Source organism: Dipodomys merriami, unplaced genomic scaffold (assembly GCF_024711535.1).
Source record: "Dipodomys merriami isolate MVZ:Mamm:240054 unplaced genomic scaffold, mDipMer1.0.p SCAF_28, whole genome shotgun sequence".
NCBI lineage: Eukaryota > Metazoa > Chordata > Mammalia > Rodentia > Heteromyidae > Dipodomys > Dipodomys merriami.
Genome location: NW_027204270.1, coordinates 10,499,900 through 10,517,773, shown reverse-complemented (window position 1 = coordinate 10,517,773; position 17,874 = coordinate 10,499,900). Strand labels below are relative to the sequence as shown.

Sequence of the window (17,874 nt, the reverse complement as noted above, 5' to 3'; positions counted from 1 at the left end):
GAAGGTGGACCTCCCTCTGAGATGAAGTTCAAGGGCACCAGGGCTCTAGTGACTCCTCACCTGTTTATGAGCTTCTGTGGTGCAAGCTTTTTTGTAGGGTCGGATTTCTTCAGAGCCAAATCCTGGGATCCACATGTTCCACTGGCGTTCTGTTAGGATGAAGGCAACACAGACAACACAGAGATGAGTACCAGGAAGGCAGTCAGGACCCTCAGCTTATCACCAAGGAGAAAGAATACAATATTAACCCTACAGAGCAATTCTTGGCATGCAAGAAAGATGCACATGGCTTCTTCAAGCTTTCCAAAGATAGAATGAGAGGGGTGGGAATGTGGCTCAGTAGTAGAGCGCTTGCCTCGATGCATGAGGCCCTGGGTTCTATACCTCAGCACCACATAAACAGAAACGCTGAGGAATTGAACCCAGGGCTTCATGCAACAATCAGGGCTAGGAAGGTGGCTCAGTGGTAGAGTGCTTGCCTTGCATTCATGAGGCCCTGGGTTCGATTCCTCAGCACCACATAAACAGAAAGCCAGAAGTGGCATTGTGGCTCAAGTGGTAGAGTGCTCACCTTGAGCTGAAGAGTGCAGGGACAGTGTCCAGGCCCAAAGTTGAAACCCCCACAACTGACAAAAAAAAAAGATAGAAGGAGAATATTGTTTTTTTGTTTTTTGGGTTTTTTTGGTCGGTTATGGGGCTTGAATTCTAGGCTTTGGCGCTGTCCCTGCGCTCTTTAGCTCAAGGCAAGCACTCTACCACTTAAGCCACAGCGCCACTTTTGATTTTCTAGTGGTTTATTGGAGATAAAAGTCCCATGGAGTTTCCTGCCCAGGCTGGCTTTGAACCAAGATCCTCAGATCTCAGCCTCAGTAGCTAGGATTACAGGTGTGAGCCACTGGCGCCTGGCTGATAATATCTTAAAAAAAAAAAAAAAAAGGTAAAAGGTGGCTGGGATTAGTGGTAAAGTGCTTGCCTTGAATGCTTTAGGCCCTGGGTTCAATTCCTTAGCACCACATAAGCAGAAGAAAAAAAAAGATAAAAGGTAAAAGGTAAAAGTAGGGCTGGGAATGTGGCTTAGTGGTAAAGCGCTTGCCTAACATGCATGAAGCCCTAGGTTTGATTCCTCAGTACCACATAATCAGAAAAAGCCAGAAGTGGCGCTGTGGCTCAGGTGGTAGAGCACTTGTTTGAGCACAGAGAGGCTCAAGGACAGTGCCTAGGCCAAGTTCAAGCCCCAAGACTAGCAAAAAAAAAAAAAAAAAAAAGGGCCGGGCGCTGGTGGCTCACGCCTGTAATCCTAGCTACTCAGGAGGCTGAGATCTGAGGATCAAGGTTCAAAGCCAGCCCGGGCAGGAGAGACCGTGAGACTCCTATCTCCAATAAACCACCAGAAAACCGGAAGTGGCGCTGTAGCTCAAGTGGTAGAGCGCTCGCCTTGAGCTGAAGAGCTGAGGGACAGCGCCCAGGCCCGGAGTTCAAGCCCCATGACCGACAAAAAAAAAAAAAAAAAGGCAAAAGTACTGGTGCACATCTGTGTACCAGTAGACACACAGCATTCAGGAGGATTGTGAGTTCAAAGCCAGCCTGGTCTACATAGAGAAACAATATATCAAAAAATGACCACAAAAAAAAAAAAAAAGAAAAAGAAAATAAAGGAGGAAGGGAAGAAAGGAAAGAGATGGAGTGGAGTTAAAGGAAAAGGAAAGGTAAAAAAGGGTGGGTGGGTGTTAAATTAGTTAAAGCTGTTAGTGCTAAGTCCTAAAGTTTCAAGTATCGCACCTAATCCATACAAAATGAACTCACTTCTTTCTTTAGCTGACATTTTTTCCTCCAATTCTGGGGCTTGAACTCAGGGCCCCCATTCTCACTTGCCTTTTACGTTCAAAGCTGGCATTCTGCCATTTGAGCCATATCTCCACTTCCAGCTTTTTGGTGGTTAATAGGAGATAATAATCTCATGGACTTTTTTGCCAAGACTGGCTTCGAACCTATGGTTCCAGATCTTAACCTCCTGAGTAACAAGGATTGCAGCTGTGATCCACAGGTGCCTGGCTTACCTTTGTATTCTCTTTGCATCTTACCCTGTCTTCTTATTAGTACAAGATGAGGTTAAAGTAGAAAAAGATGAAAGTATTGGTTTGTTTCAACTGAAAAGGGGTTCTGTCAGATACTGAGTTCTCAGGCATAGTCTGCTTCATGATTCATCCCTGACTGTGTATGTGCACTCCTTTATCCCTCAGTAGTGCCCCAAAAATCACAAAAAACACAACTTGTTTTACATTATTTATTTTGCCCCAAGCAGACACCTACTTAAAGTGAGTACTAGTGACTTCATGGTCATAAATATTATATGAGGGCTGGGAATGTGGCTCAGTGGTAGAGTGCTAGCGTTGAGCAAAAGAAACTCAGGGACAGTGCCCAGGCCCTGAGTTCAAGCCCCAGGACTGGCAAAAATAAATAAAATAAAAACAAATAAATATGTGAATAATGACTCATGTTTGCTTCCAAAATAATTTCTTTTGAGCTAGAGGTCTTGCTATGTTGCCCAGGCTGGTCTCAAATTGATAGACTCAGCCGGGCGCTGATGGCTCATGCCTGTAATCCTAGCTATTCAGGAGGCTGAATAGCTGAGGATCTGAGGATCGAGGTTCAAAGCCAGCCCGGGCAGGAAAGTCTGTGAAACTGTTATCTTCAATAAGCCACTAGAAAACCAGAAGTAGCGCTCAAGTGGTAGAGCGCTTGCCATGAGCTGAAGAGTGCAAGGACAGCGCCTAAGCCGAGTTCAAGCCCCACGACCGACAAAAAACAAAAACAAAAACAAAAAACTTATAGGTTCAAGTGATCTTCCTGTCTTAGCCACTCAAGTAGCTGGACATATAGGTATACACTGCTACACCCAGCTAACAACTGTTATTAATTTTGTTTGCTTGTTTTTAGTGTAGTTTTTGATTGAACCCAAGGCCTCACAACATTAAATCTTCTTCTATTTATATTCCAGCTAGTTAAGCCAGTGTTTTTGTTATTTATTTATTTATATTTTTGCCAGTCCTGGGCTTGAACTCAGGGCCTAGGCACTGTCCCTAAGCTTCTTTTGCTCAAGGCTAGCACTCTACCACTTTAGCCACAGAGCTACTTCTACTTTTTTTTTTGTCCGGTCGTGGGGCCTGAACTCTGGGCCTGGGCACTGTCCCTCAGCTCTTCAGCTCAAGGCTAGCGCTCTACCACTTGAGCCAAAGCGCCACTTCTGGCTTCTTTCTTTTTGCTTATGTGGTGCTGAGGAATCGAACCCAGGGCCTCTGGCATGCAAGGCAAGTGCTCTACCACTGAGCCACCTTCCCAGTCCCTACTTCTACTTTTTCTGTGTATGTGGTACTGAGTAATCGAACCCAGGGCTTTGTGCATGCTAGGCAAGCACTCTACCACTAAGCCACATTCCCAGAACTTGGTTTGTCTTTTTCTTTTTTGTTGGTTTTGGGTCTTGAACCCTGGGCCTGGGCGCTGTCCCTCAGCTCTTCAGCTCAAGTATAGCGCTCTACCACCACTTGTGCCACTGCCAGTTTTCTGGTAGTTTATTGGAGATAAGAGTCTCAAAGATTTTCCTGCCCGAGTTGGCTTTTAACAGCAATCCTCAGATCTCAGCCTCCTGAGTAGCTAGGATTATAGGTATGAGCCACCAGCGCCTGGCTTGATTTTTCTTTTTTTGTCTTTTCTTTTTTGGTACTGGTGATTAAATCCAGGATGTTACATTTGCTAAGCAAGTGCTTTGCCAGCTACATCCTAACCCATGTGTTTGTGCTTTTTTGAGCCAGTCCTGGGGCTTAAATTCAGGGTCTGCAAGCCATCTTTGAGCTTTTTTGTTCAAGGATAGTACTATCACTTGAACCACAGCTCCACTTCTGTTTTTTTGTTTTTGGGGGGAGGGTTTTGGTAGTTAATTGGAGGTAAGAGTCTCATGGACTTTCCTGCCCCCACTGGCTTTAAATCTTGATCCTGAGATCTGTCTCTTGAACAGCTAGGATTATAGGCATAAGCCACCAGCACCTGGCTTTCTTCTTTCTTAGTTTTTTTTTTTTTTTTTTTTTTTTGCCGGTTGGAGGACCTGAACTCTGGGCTGGGTGCTGTTCCTAAGCTCTTCAGCTCTCTATGACTTGAGCCACAGTGACACTTCTGGCTTTTTCTGTTTATGTGGTGCTAAGGAATTGAACCCAGGGCCTCATGCATGCGAGGCAAGTACTCTACCACTAAGCTACCTTCCCAGCCCCTAGGTTTTTTTTTGGCTGGTTGTGGGGTTTGAACTTTGGGCCTGAGCACTGTCCCTCAGCTCTTTAGCTCAAGGCAAGCACTCTACCAATTGAGCCACAGCGCCACTTCCAGTTTTCTGGTGGTTTATTGGAGATAAAGAGTATCACAGACATTCTTCCCCGGGCTGGCTTTAAACCGCAATCCTCAGATCTCAGCCACCTGAATAGCTAGTATTTTATGCATGAGCCACCAGTGCTGGGCTCTTTCTTAGTTTTGAATCCGGGTCTCCCTATATAATCCAGCTGGCCTTGAACTCAACTCTGTAGCTCAGCCTGGCTTCAAACTCACAGTCCTCTTACCTATCTTCCCTAGAGCTGTGATTATAGCCATGAGCCACCATGTTCTCCTAATTTTATAATTATCTTAGAAAACATGCACAAATTGAATAAAAAACAAAAAGGAATACTGAGAAAGAGGGTTTGTTTTTGTGTAAGTACTCTATCAAAGAGCTAAAACTCTAGCACTAAATAAGTGTTTTATTACAATACAAAAGACATAAGAGTAATAACTACTACTAGGCACTTACTTGGCGCCATTCCTTATGCCAGTCACTTTCCAAACATAATTTTCCTAAGTACCTGGTAAAGAGAATAGCATAAGCTCCACTTCACAAATGAATTGGGCACTGGTGGCCCACACCTATAATCCTAGCTACTCAGGAGGCTTCAGCTCTGAGGAACGCTGATGAAAGCCAGACAGGGCAGAAAAGTCTGCGAGACTTTTTAATTAACCACCAAAAAAGCCAAAAATGGAGTTCTGGCTTGTGTGGTAGAGCACAAGCCCTGAGCAAAAGAGCTCAGAGATGGCACCTAGGCCCTGAGCTCACGCTCCAGAACCAGCACAGGAAAAATAAAAAAGAATAATAAGAAATGGGCTGTAAGAGAAATCAAACAGGGAAGAAGAAGGTAATTGGAGCTGCCAAAAGGCAGAATCTGATTTAAGTCCAATGCAGGGATAAATATCTCTCTTCTAGAGCTGCTACCAAATGAATAAATAAATCTCAGGAGCAAAAGCCTGGTCTTGGCACAAAAGTTTCTCTGACTGCGCTTTTCCCAGCAGTCCTGAAGGAGCAGTCATGGAGATACTGGAGGGAAACAGAAAACTAAGACCATGTACCTAGATGCAGCTGGACATCCTTCACCTCCAGGGTACTTGACTTGCGATGCCGTGCGAGCTGACAGGCTGCGGTCACCACACTCTCAATAAAATCATCTGCGATCTGCAGCAGCATCTGGAGAAGGCAAAGTAGTGGAAAGTCATGTGAGATCGACAGAGTAAGCTCCTGTTGCTGGGAAAACTGTTTTTCTGTCTGATTCCCAGTCAAGTTTCTTTTCATAAGCAATATCCTCAGCCCTTTTTAGGCAGGCTTTCTATCAGCATTGGGGTCATGGTGGGGATGAGGAGCAAGGAGGACAATATACATTATCCAGGCCAAGTGCAACTCATCTTAAGGTTACACTTTTGGTATTTTCTATATTTTCAATTTCTATAATCCCTAACTCATATATATGCACTATATACATTATATATGTATTTTTTTCCCTAAGTGGGAAAACAAGAGTGAACAGTTTGCAGGCACCGGGGGCTCATGCCTGTAATGCTAGCTACTCAGGAGGCTGAGATCTAAGGATCGCAGTTCAAAGCCAGCCCAGATAGGAAAGTCCATGAGACTCTTTTTCTTTTTTTTTTTTTGGGGGGGGGGGGGGGGTCCGGTTGTGGGGCCTGAACTCTGGGCCTGGAAGCTGTTCCTCAGCTCTTCAGCTCAAGGTTAGCACTCTACCACTTGAGCCACAGCGCCACTTCCGGCTTTTTTCTTTTTGCTTATGTGGTGCTGAGGAATCAAACCCAGGGCCTCAGGCATGCAAGGCAAGCGCTCTACCACTGAGCCACCTTCCCAGCCCCAAGTCCGTGAGACTCGTATCTCCAGTAAAAAAACATAGAAAACCAGAAGTGGTGCTGTGGCTCAAGTGGTAGAGCGCTAGCCTTGAGCTGAAGAGCTGAGGGACAGCACCCAGGCCCAGAGTACAGGCCCCATAACCAAACCAAACCAAACCAAAAAAAAAAAAAAAAAGAACAACAACAAAGAATATTATATGCCAATCTTGGATGAAAAAATTCTCAAACCAGCTGGGCACCAGTGGCTCACACCTGTAATCCTAGCTACTCAAGAGGCTGAGATCTGAGGATCTGGGTTCAAAGCCTGGGCAGGAAACTCCATGAGACTCTTATCTCGAATAAACCACTAGAAAACCGGAAGTGGCGCTATGGCTCAAGCAGTAGAGTGCTCGCGTTGAGCTGAAGAGTGCAGGGACAGTGTCCAAGCCCAGAGTTCAAGCCCCAGGACTGACCAAAAAAAAAACAACTCAAACCAAGCTAGGTACTAGTGGCTCACACCCCAAATCCTAGCTACTCAGAAGGCTGAGAACTGAAGGTTAAAAGTTAGTCCATGAAGCCGGATGCTGGTGGCTCACGCCTATAATCCTAGCTACTCAAGAGGCTGAGATCTGAGGATCTCAGTTCAAAGCCAGCGTAGGCAGGAAACTCTGTGAGACTCTTATCTCCAATAAACCACTAGAAAACTGGAAGTGGCGCTGTGGCTCAAGCAGTAGAGTGCTCGCCTTGAGCTGAAGAGCGCAGGGACAGCACCCAAGCCCAGGGTTCAAGCCCCATGACCAACAACAACAACAACAAAAAAGTTCAGGCACATTAACTTGAGAGATTCATACCTCTAATTAACCAGCAAAAAGCTGGAAGTGGAGTGACTCCAGTGGTAGAGTGCCAGCTTAAGCAAAAAAGCTAAGCAAGGGGCTGGGAAGGTGGATCAGTGGTAGAGTGCTTGCCTTGCATGCCTGAGGTCCTGGGTTTGATTCCTCAGCACCACATAAGCAAAAAAAGAAAAAAGCCGGGAGTGGCGCTGTGGCTTAAGTGGTAGAGCGCTAGCCTTGAGCTGAAGAGTTGAGGGACAGCGCCCAGGACCAGAGTTCAGGCCCCACGACTGGACCAGAAAAAAAAAAAAAAAAACAACCACTACACTCTACCAACCCTCAGGGAAAGCCTCTAGGGGACCCAAACCACCTTACCTCCTCCACATCTTCATCCAATTGCTCATTAGGATCCACTTCTCTTACTAAGTCCTGTAATTTCTTCTTGGTCAATACCTAAAGTTCATTGGGGCGAGGAAGGAGATTTTTCAGTGAGTAATAAGAAAGCAAAACAACTTCTTGCTCCACACCAAACAAAAAAAGGCTTTCAAATTACTGGATTTCATTTTAAGTTTCTAAGATGTTCACAACCTGGCCTGTTATAAAAGTATACTCTCAAGACAGATGTGGCTTAGATAAGGAGAAAAAGAGTGGTTTATGAGAGGCCAATATCTAACTGCCAGGTACTTTATTTCCAGCTTATCTCTTTTTTATTGTGCCTCATCCCCTTTACATTAAGTAATTTGCAATTTTCTGGCTATAATTGTAACCGTACTTCTGCACTTGTTGCCTTTGGACAAGTCCTTCCCTTCTTTTTTTTTTTTTTGGTTGGTGGTGGGATTGAACTCTGAGCCTGGGCACTGTCCCTCAGCTCTTCAGCTCAAGGTGAGTGCTCTACTACTTGAGCCACAGCACCACTTCCAGTTTCCTAGTGGTTTACTGGAAATAAGAGTCTCATGGACTTTCCTGACGGGCTGGCTTTGAACTGTGATCCTCAGATCTCAGCCTCCTGAGTAGCTAGGATTACAGGGGTGAGCCACCTGCTCAGGCTCACTTCCAGTTTTCTAGTGGTTAATTGGAGATAAGAGTCTCAGGTTCCTGCCTGGCCTGACTTTGAACCTCAATCCTCAGATCTCAGCCTCCAGAGTAGCTAGGATTACAGGTGTGAGCCACCAGCACCCAGCCTTCCCTTCTTCATATGTGTTAAATTCGTAGCTTTCCTTTCTACTACCTTTCCTGGCGCACCCCAAAAAAGCAACTATTTCCTCCTTTGTCTTCTCTGTTCTGTAAACACTTCTGTCGTTTTGCATATTTATAAACTTGCCTATATCTGATGACTTAACAGAAATCCTATGAGGACAACTAACACATTCATCTCTGTATTGGTATGTATAGCTACTATCCTTTTCTCATAAAGGAAGTGTCATATTACATATGTATAGCATAAAACTGTGGTTAAGGGAGGAATGGGGGATATAGCTCAATGGTACACCACTTTCTCAGCATGCGTAGGTTCTGGATTGGATCCCCAACATAACTAACTAAATGAACAAACAATTATCTGTTAATGATGTTTCAAATCTATTCAGCCTTCTGCATTCTACCATTATTACCTAGTTCAACCCTTCACCATAAGTCTTGATTTGTTGTAAGTCTTAAAATCGGTCCTCCTTTCAGTCTAACTTCATTATTATCATTACCAAATTAATCCCCTCTAAGACACACCACTGTTAAAGCATTACTGATTATCCCTAGTATGTAAAAAGATAGTCTATTACCCAAAAGTTCCAATAGAAATTTTCTAGTATAGACACACTATGTTCGCCTGTAATCATACCAATACAGCTTTATTCTTGCTCTTAGTCACTAAACTCTGTATTCAACATAGGCTAGTCTTTTGACTGCCTAACCCTTCCTCATTCTGTTTTGCTAGTCTCTCCATCGCTTCCTCGAAATACTTCCTTATCCACTGTACTCAGCCTATGAGACCCAAGTAAAGGAATTATATACTTATTTTTTGTGGCTCTAGAAGGTAGGAATCAGGATCATAGGTAGAAAGAAGGGAGCAGGTTCTAGAATCAGTACAGAATTAATAACAGCAGCAGTTGGATGAACTACAAGAAGAAATGGCTGGAGACAAGACTTGGGTTTTTTTTGTTGTTGTTTGTTTTGTCGGTTGTGGGGCTTGAATTCTGGGCTTGGGCACTATCCCTCAGCTCTTCAGCTCAAGGCTAGCATTCTACCACTTGAGCCACAGCACCACTTCTGAGAGGTTTATTGGAGATAAGAGTCTCATGGCTTTCCTGCTCCAGCTGGCTTTGAACCATGATCCTCAGATCTCAGCCTCCTGAATAGCTAGGATTACAGGTGTGAGCCACCAGCACCAGGCTTTTTTTGGTTTGTTTATATGCCGGTCCTGGGGCTTGAACTCAGGGCTTGGGTGATGTCTCTGAGCTTTTTTTGCTCAAGGCTAGTATTTTACCACTTGAGCTATAGCTCCACTTCCAGCTTGTTGGTGGTTAACTGGAGATAAGAATATAATAGTCTTTCTTGTCTTGGATCTCAACCTCCTGAGTAGCTAGGATTACAGGTGTGAACCTGACAAGAGTATTTTTGCTTTAGCAAAAATGAATCCATGTATTATTTTGACAACTATATATCTAACATATAATGCACCTGCCATATGAAAGATATTGTGTTAGGATCTGTGGATATAAGATGTAGGTATATATGTATACATATAATTGCATATTTAACATTAATTAAATCTGATAAATATTGTACATAATTTAATAAAGAATGATAGAATTACAGAGAAGGGAAAAAACCATTTTCTTTTTTATTTTTTTTTGGTCGGTCGTGGGGCTTGAACTCTGGGCCTGGGTGCTGACCCTCAGCTCTTCAGCTCAAGGCAAGCACTCTACAACTTGAGCTACAGCGCCACTTCCGGTTTTCTGGTGGTTTATTGGAGATAGGAGTCTCACGGTCTCTCCTGCTGGGGCTGGCTTTGAACCGTGATCCTCAGATCTCAGCCTCCTGAGTATCTAGGATTACAGGCGTGAGCCACCAGCGCCCAGCTGGAAAAGACCATTTTCAACCAAGAAAAGGCAGCACCTGAGAAGGCCACTTCTCTCTTTTTTTGGGGGGGGTGGGGAGGTCCTCATCCTAGGGCTTGAACTCAGAGCTGGGCACTATTCCTGAGCTTTCTTTGTTCAAGGCTCCCACTCTACCCCTTGAACCACAACTCCACTTAGGCTTTTTGGTAGGTAAATGCAGATAAGAGACTCAGGAACTCTCCTGACAGGCTGGCTACAAACCACAATCCTCAGATTCAGCATCCTGAGTAGCTAGGATTACAGGCATGAGCCACTAGCACCCACTGGAGCCATCTCTTAAAGCATTACAGGTTCAAATAAAAGGAAGAGGTGCCTGCAGAGTAGGGGGAGGTAAGATGATACCTGGTTGTTTTCAGGGCTAAGACGCCCCCCAGTCCCAGGCGTGCCTGGTATCTTTACCACCGTTGTGCTATTGGCCATGGAGCCTTGTGGAGGGGTGCTGGCTGGTTCCGGTTTTATGGATGAGAAATTGGAGAGGTTGATTAGGGCTGAGGGGCCAAACTGGTTCATAATCTGCCGAGCTTTGGACTTCAGCTCATAGAGCTTATCAAGATCCTGTTTCTTTTTGGAGCTGTGAGGACCAAGGCCAATCAACTGGAAAATGAAAACATGACAATCAGCTCTAGAAAAAATACCTATAATAAAAGATGAGTTTTGAAATTAAAATTATAGGAGATTTGTCAGACTTTGACGGGGTCTTCAGTATATCTGAGATAGCAACCATTTGATGCCTACACATCAACATGAAAGAAATAATGCTCCTTGCTCTCACCTGATATTAGAAACCATTTCTTCTCCAAAAGCTAAATGAAATAGTCCACAAAATTAAAGTAATAAAGGAAGTAAATGAAATGAAGCTTACATACAGAAATAGAAGAAGCAAGACAGATTTGAGGACTTTCACAAACAATACTTGGCTCAGTATTTACATGCATTTTTTAAGTATGTCAAATACTGTTAAAATAAATCATAACACATGTACTGAAAACTCAGTCACAAAACTTAAGAAAACAGATTAGTTCATTTTGCATTTCAAAACATGCTTGAGTCTATGTCTGAACTCTGCCCATATCACACAATACTAAAAGTGAGCTCTTCCTTATAATAAAGAGCATGTTTTCTCTGAGTGTTAGCAATGTTTACATACATGCAGAGACTCTGGCCTGAAGCAGCTGAGTTTCCTAAGTCTTAGAGCCATAAGGCTGACGCTGTGGACATCAACTTTGGTGACCTCAGGATCAGAAGCACATTCACCAAGTTTTGCCCACAGTGGCTTCAAGGAGCTTACTTACAGCTATCTGAGTGTCTAGATCTTTAATTACATCAGCAACAGCTGTGAGCCCGGTGAAATGAGAGGCAGCCATTTTCAAAAGCTACCTGTAAATGAACAACTAGCATCAAGCACCACCCTTGTCTCAGAATTATTCCACTTGCATGGCCTGGACATAGCTTCACCAACCAACCAAGATTCAGGCACATTGGATCCAGAGAAACATATCCAGATCCTTCCTCAATCTCAGTCTCGCTCACTTTTTTGATGAAGTGTCTTGCAATGTACCCAAGCTGGCCTCTAACTCACAATATACCTGCCTCAACCTCTCAAACGCTGGGATTACAGGGATACACTACCATGCCTAGTTCATAAACAATCTTAAATGTAATTAATAACAAATACTTAAAAACTCGTGGTAGGGCCAGGCATGGTGGCATGTATGTCTAATCCCAGCAATAAGGAATTTTAGGTGAAACACTTGAGTTCAAGAGTTTGAGACAAACTTTTGATAAAACGGTGAGATTCTGTGAGGAAGGAAGGAAGGAAGGAAGGGAGGAAGAGAGGGAGGGAAGGAGGGAGGGAGGGAGGGAAGGAGGGAGGAAGGGGGGCTAGGAAGGTGGCTCAGTGGTACAGTGCTTGCCTTGCATGCCTGAGGCCCTGGGTTCGATTGCTCAGCACCACATAAAACAAAAAGAAAAAAGCCAGAAAGTGGCACTGTGGCTCAAGTGGTAGAGCGCTAGCCTTGAGCTGAAGAGCTGAGGGACAGCGCCCAGGCCCAGAGTTCAGGCCCCACTACCAGACCCCCCCCCAAAAAAAAAAGAAGGAAGGAAGGGAGGAAGGAAGAAAGGAGGGAGGAAGGAAAGAAGGGTAGGAAAGGAAGAAGGGAAGGGAGGGAGGGAGAGGAAGAGAAGGAGGTAAAGAAGAGAGGGGAGGGGAAGAGAGGGGAGAGGAAAAGCATGGTGGTGCACACCTGTAATCCCAAAACTCAGGAAGGTGAGGCAGAAGGATTGAGTTTGAGGCCAAGTTGGTCTACACAGCCAGATACTTTCTTAAATAAACAGGAACTAGGGTATGGCTCAAGTGATACAGTACTTGCCCAGCAAACCCTAAGTGCAATTCCCTCATACCATCAAAAACAAAAAAAGTAAAATGCAAAGTATGGGAGCACAGACATGTAATCCTACCACTGGGGAGACTGAGACAGAAGGATCGATCTCAAGTTTGGGTTACATAGCAAGTTTGAGGTCAGCCTGCACTACAAGATACTATCTGAGAAAAGGAAGAATTAAAAATTGATTATTAGAGCTATGTGCCAGTGGCTCATGCCTATAATCCTAGCTGCTCAGAAGGCTGAGATCTGAGGATTGGGGTTTGAAGCCAGGCCAGGCAGAAAAGTCTCCATGAGACTCTTATCTCCAATTAGCTACTAAAAAAATGGGAAGTGGAGTTCTGGCTCAAGGGGTTGAGTGCTAGCATTGAGCACAAAGAGGCTCAGGAACAGCGCCTACACCCTGAGTTTAAGCCCTACAACCAATCAAAAAAACAAAAATCTTTGAGTATAGTATATACATGAGACAGGGTCTTGTAATGTAGCCCAGGCTGGCTTTGAACTTGTACTTTTCATGCCGCAGCCTCCTGAGTACTGGATGAGATGATTAGCTATTGTTCAAAATAGACTAACAGCATATAAAACAATTTGGCAAAACTGTGGGATTTGAACTGCAGAAATCATGTACTGTCAATGGCTTTTAAAATTTGGTAAGGTTTAGAAAGCTAAATGAGTATCTCTATTCTGCTCTATTCTACTTCAGGCTTCCTCCCCAACACACTGGCTAACTTCTAATATGAAAAAGTACATTATTCTGGTTTACCCATAAAAAAAGGAAGTATGGGGGCTGGGAAGGTGGCTCAGTGGTAGAGCGCTTGCCTTACATGCATGAGGCCCTGGGTTCTATTCCTCAGCACCACATAAGCAAAAAGAAAAAAGCTGGAAGTGGTGCTGTGGCTCAAGTGGTAGAGTGCTAGCCTTGAGCTGAAGAGCTGAGGGACAGCGCCCAGGCCCAGAGTTCAGGCCCCACGACTGGACCAAAAAGAAAAAAAGGAGCTATGTACTAGTCAAGTGAATCGGGCTGACTAGTTGCCAAGGGCAAAGTGATGGGAACAGCAGGGCATTTAGGATGACTTGTTTGCTTTCAAAATCATATATGACCTGTGCCTCTTTCTCCTACCCATGTTACTCATGGAAGACTCAGGATAGGAAAATTGTTAACATGGTCAGTTATTCTAACAGTATAAACAGTAAACCATTTTTTAATGTAAAAGCCTTATTAAAGACTGTCAAACTCTTAGCTATGGCTCTGGTCCTCTGTCCTGAGGCATTTAAGGACACATTGGGTAAGGCTCTCACCCAAGTCACTAACAACACCTGCCTTGTAGCAGCCAGCCAGCCTCGCATTTCCCCATGCCATGATGCTCTTACTCTCCAGTATTACCTGAGTCTACTCTGCCCTCAAACTATAAAACCATGAGATTATTCAGACAGGGATCTAAATAAAACTGAAGTAATCCTAGCTAACCAGACAGCTAAGACCTAGAGGAAGGTAGTTCAAAGCCAGCTCAGTGGTAGAGCGCTTGCCTTGCATGCATTAGGCCCTGGGTTTGATTCCTCAGCACCACATAAGCAGAAAAAAGCCAGAAGTGGCGCTGTGGCTCAAATGATAGGGCACTAGCCTTGAGCTGAAGAGCTGAGGGACAGTGCCCAGGCCCAGAGTTCAGCCCCCACGACCAACCAAAAAACAACAACAACAAAAAAAACTCAGGCAAAAAAGTCTGTAAGATTCTACAATTAACCAACAAAATGCCAGAATGGAGCCATGACTCAGTGGTAGAGCACCAGACATGACCGAAAAAGTCAAGTGAGAGCAAGAAGCCCTGAGTTCAAGGCCCACTACTGGCACAGAAAAAAAGAAACAAATGGAAAAATAACAACAAAAAAAACAAAAAAACAAAAAACCTGGCTGGCTAGGCATTGGTGGCTCACATCTGTAATCCTAGTCACTCAGAAGGCTTGAGATCTAAGGATGATGGTTTAAAGCCAGTCCAGGCAAGAAAGTCTGTGACACTCTTACTTCCAATTAGCCACTAAAAAAGCTGGAAGTGGAGTTGTGGCTCAAGTGGAAGTGTGATAATCATGAGCAAAAAAGCTCAGGAACAGTGCCCAGGCCCTGAATTCAAGCACCAAGAATCCCACCCCCCCCCCGCCCCCACAAACACACACAAGATAAAAAAGTAAATATTTGTTTCAATAGGTATTAAACTTTTTTTTTTATGGTCATGGAGCTTGACCTCAGAGTCTGGGTGGTATCCCTGAGTTCTTTTGCTCAAGGCTAGCACTCTACCACTTTGAGCTACAGCTCCACTTCTGTTTTCTGGTTGTTAATAGGAGATAAGTCTTGTGGGCTGTGACTTAGTGGTAGAGCACTTGCCTAACATTCATGAAGCCCTGGGTTTGATTCCTTAGTACCACATAAATAGAAAAAACTGGAAGTGCTGCTGTGGCTCAAGTGACAGAGTGCTAACGGAGAGGCTCAGAGACAGTGCCCAGGCCCTGAGTTCAAGCCCCAGGACTGGCAAAAAATAAAAATAAAAGGGCTGGGATGTAGCTCAGTGGCAAAGCGCTTGCCTAGCAAGTGCAACGTCCTGTATTCAATCCCCAGTACCAAAAGAAAAAAGAAAAAAAAAAAAAGAAAAAGAAAAATAAGGGGCTGGGAAGGTGGCTCAGTGGTAGAGCGCTTGCCTTGCATGCCAGAGGCCCTGGGTTCGATTCCTCAGCACCACATAAGCAAAAAGAAAAAAGCCGGAAGTGGCGCTATGGCTCAAGTGGTAGAGTGCTAGCCTTGAGCTGAAGAGCTGAGGGACAGCGCCCAGGCCCAGAGTTCAGGCCCCATGACCGGACACAAAAAAAACAAACAAACAAAAATAAAAATTAAAAAAGTTGTGTGAACTTTCCTGCCCAGGCTGCCTTTGGCTTTGAATAGCTAGGATTACTGGAGTGGGCCACCAGTTCCTGGCTGATTTTTGTTGTTTTTAATCCAAAAGTCTGAAGCAACTAGATTTTGTTCTTGTTCTATTCTGAAGTGCTGGGAACTAAACCCAGGGTCTCCAACATGCTAAGCAAGTAATATGCAACTGAGCTACATCCCCAATCCTATTAAAACCTTTTCAAAAATAAATAAATATTCCAGGACCAGGTGTGGTGGCATATATTTGTAATTCCAGCTATTCCAGCTATTTTCAAGAGGCTTGAGGTTCCAGGCTAGCCTAGGAAGAAGTTATCAAAACCCTATTTTAAGCCAGGCTTAACTGTGATCTAAGGATCACAGTTTGAAGCCAGCCCAGGCAGGAAAGTCCTTAAGACTCTTTTCTCAAATTAAGCACCAAAAAAGGTGGAAGTGGAGCTGTGGCTCAAGTGCGAGAGTACTAGCCTTGACCAAAAAAATCAGTGACATAATGCTAGCTACTCAGGAGGCTGAGATCTGAGGATCGCCAGCCCAGGTAGGAAAGTAAGACTCATATTTCCAATTAACCACCAGAAAACCAGAAGGCTCAAGTGGTAGAGCGCTTGCCTTGAGCTGAAGAGCTCAGGGACAGAGCCCAGGCCCCAAGTTCAAGCCTCACGACCAACCTCCCCAAAAAACTCAGGGACAATCTCCTGAGTTCTGAGTTAAAAACCTAGGACAGACAGAAAGACAGATAGACAGACAGACAGGCAGACACGCAGACAGGCAGACAGGCAGACACAGACACAGATACAGACACACATAAAACCTATCTAAAAAACATGCAGGAGGGGCTGGGAAAGTGGCTCAGTGGTAGAGTGCTTGCCTTGCATGCATGAAGACCTGGGTTCGATTCCTCAGTACCACCTAAGCAGAAAAACCTGGAAGTGGCGCTGTGGCTCAAGTGGTAGAGCACTATCCTTGAGCTGAAGAGCTGAGGGACAGCGCCCAGGCCCAGAGTTCAGGCCCCACGACCCGGGGGAAAAAAAAAAAAAAAGGAGGAGAAGGTGGATGGTTCAAGTGGTAAAATACCAGTCATGCAATCATAAGGCTGAGCTCAAACCCACTATCTGCAAAAACACAAATAAATCAAAACAAGGCTGGGAATGTGGCTTAGTGGTGGAATGCTTGCCTACCATGCATAAAGCCCTGGGTTCAATTCTTCAGTACCACATAAATAGAAAAAGCTGGAAGTGGCACTGTGGCTCAAGTGATAGAGGGCTAGCTTTGACCACAGAGAGGCTCAGGGACAGACCCCAGGCCTTGAGTTCAAGTCCCAGGACTGGCCAAAAATCAATCAATCAATCAAAGTGGAATATGGAAGCCAGCCCAATCAAAGTGCATGGGACCAGCCAATATAAAGCTGACACAGCCGGGCGCTGGTGGCTTACGCCTGTAATCCTAGCTACTCAGGAGGCTGAGATCTGAGGATCGCTGTTCAAAGCCAGCCCGGGCAGGAGAGACCGTGAGACTCCTATCTCCAATAAGCCACCAGAAAACCGGAAGTGGCGCTGTAGCTCAAGTGGTAGAGCGCTTGCCTTGAGCTGAAGAGCTGAGGGACAGCGCCCAGGCCCAGAGTTCAAGCCCCACGACCGACAAAAAAAAAAAAAAAAAGCTGACACAGTGATAACTACCTGTCATTCTAGCTTCATAGGAGGCACAAACAGGAGGATCATGGTCTGGGCCAAAGCAAACAAAAAGAGATACCCTATTCAAAAAATAAGCAAAAAGGGTTGAAGCCATGACTAAAGGATAGAGTGCTTGCTAAGCAAATGCAAAACCTTGAGTTCAAATCCCAGTACTGCTGAGCACTGGTGGCTCACATCTGTGCTCAGGGACAATGCTCAGGCCCTGAGTTCAAGCCCTGGGACCAGGGTAAAACAACAACAAAAAACTTACACACACACACACACACACACACACACACACACACACACACACACACACACACACACACACACACACACACACACACACACACACACACACACACACACACACACACACACACACACACACACACACACACACACACACACACCCCTCTCTATGTGAATGATTATGGTAACATTATTCATGGTTGTCCCAAACTAGAAACAATATAGATATCTGTCAATTAGTGAATGGATAAATAAACTATGATATATCCATTCCATCCAAAGGAATACTACTCAGAAGTAGAAAGGAAGGACCACTTATACAGGCAACAACATAGATGACTCATAACAAAAGACTGATTCTATTTGTATGATACCACAGTGTTCCCACAATCTGCTGTCAGGGAGGGTTTTTTTTTTATTGGGGGGGGTACAGTTGTGGGGGCCTGAACTCTGGGCCTGGGCGCTGTCCCTCAGCTCTTCAGCTCAAGGATAGCACTCTACCACTTGAACCACAGCGCCACTTCTGGCTTTTTTCTTTTTTGC

General features: G+C 44.7%; 1 protein-coding gene across 5 annotated transcripts in view; it reads right to left on the bottom strand.

Annotated features, from left to right (window-relative positions):
• Nucleotides 1-17,874, bottom strand: part of Taf12 (TATA-box binding protein associated factor 12) — a 32,444-nt gene that overhangs the window by 2,335 nt on the left and 12,235 nt on the right. For 4 of the 5 annotated variants that reach the window (XM_070037473.1, XM_070037472.1, XM_070037475.1 and 1 more), the window contains 4 exons: nucleotides 10,463-10,714; nucleotides 7,383-7,460; nucleotides 5,419-5,533; nucleotides 61-149 (listed from right to left, as the gene is read on the bottom strand). In XM_070037473.1, coding sequence (XP_069893574.1) covers nucleotides 61-149; nucleotides 5,419-5,533; nucleotides 7,383-7,460; nucleotides 10,463-10,630 — 450 coding nt within the window. In that variant the 5' untranslated portion in view covers nucleotides 10,631-10,714. Of the gene's footprint in view, nucleotides 1-60; nucleotides 150-5,418; nucleotides 5,534-7,382; nucleotides 7,461-10,462; nucleotides 10,715-11,412; nucleotides 11,498-17,874 lie in introns of those variants that run through there. The other variant, XM_070037471.1, reaches the window with a different exon arrangement.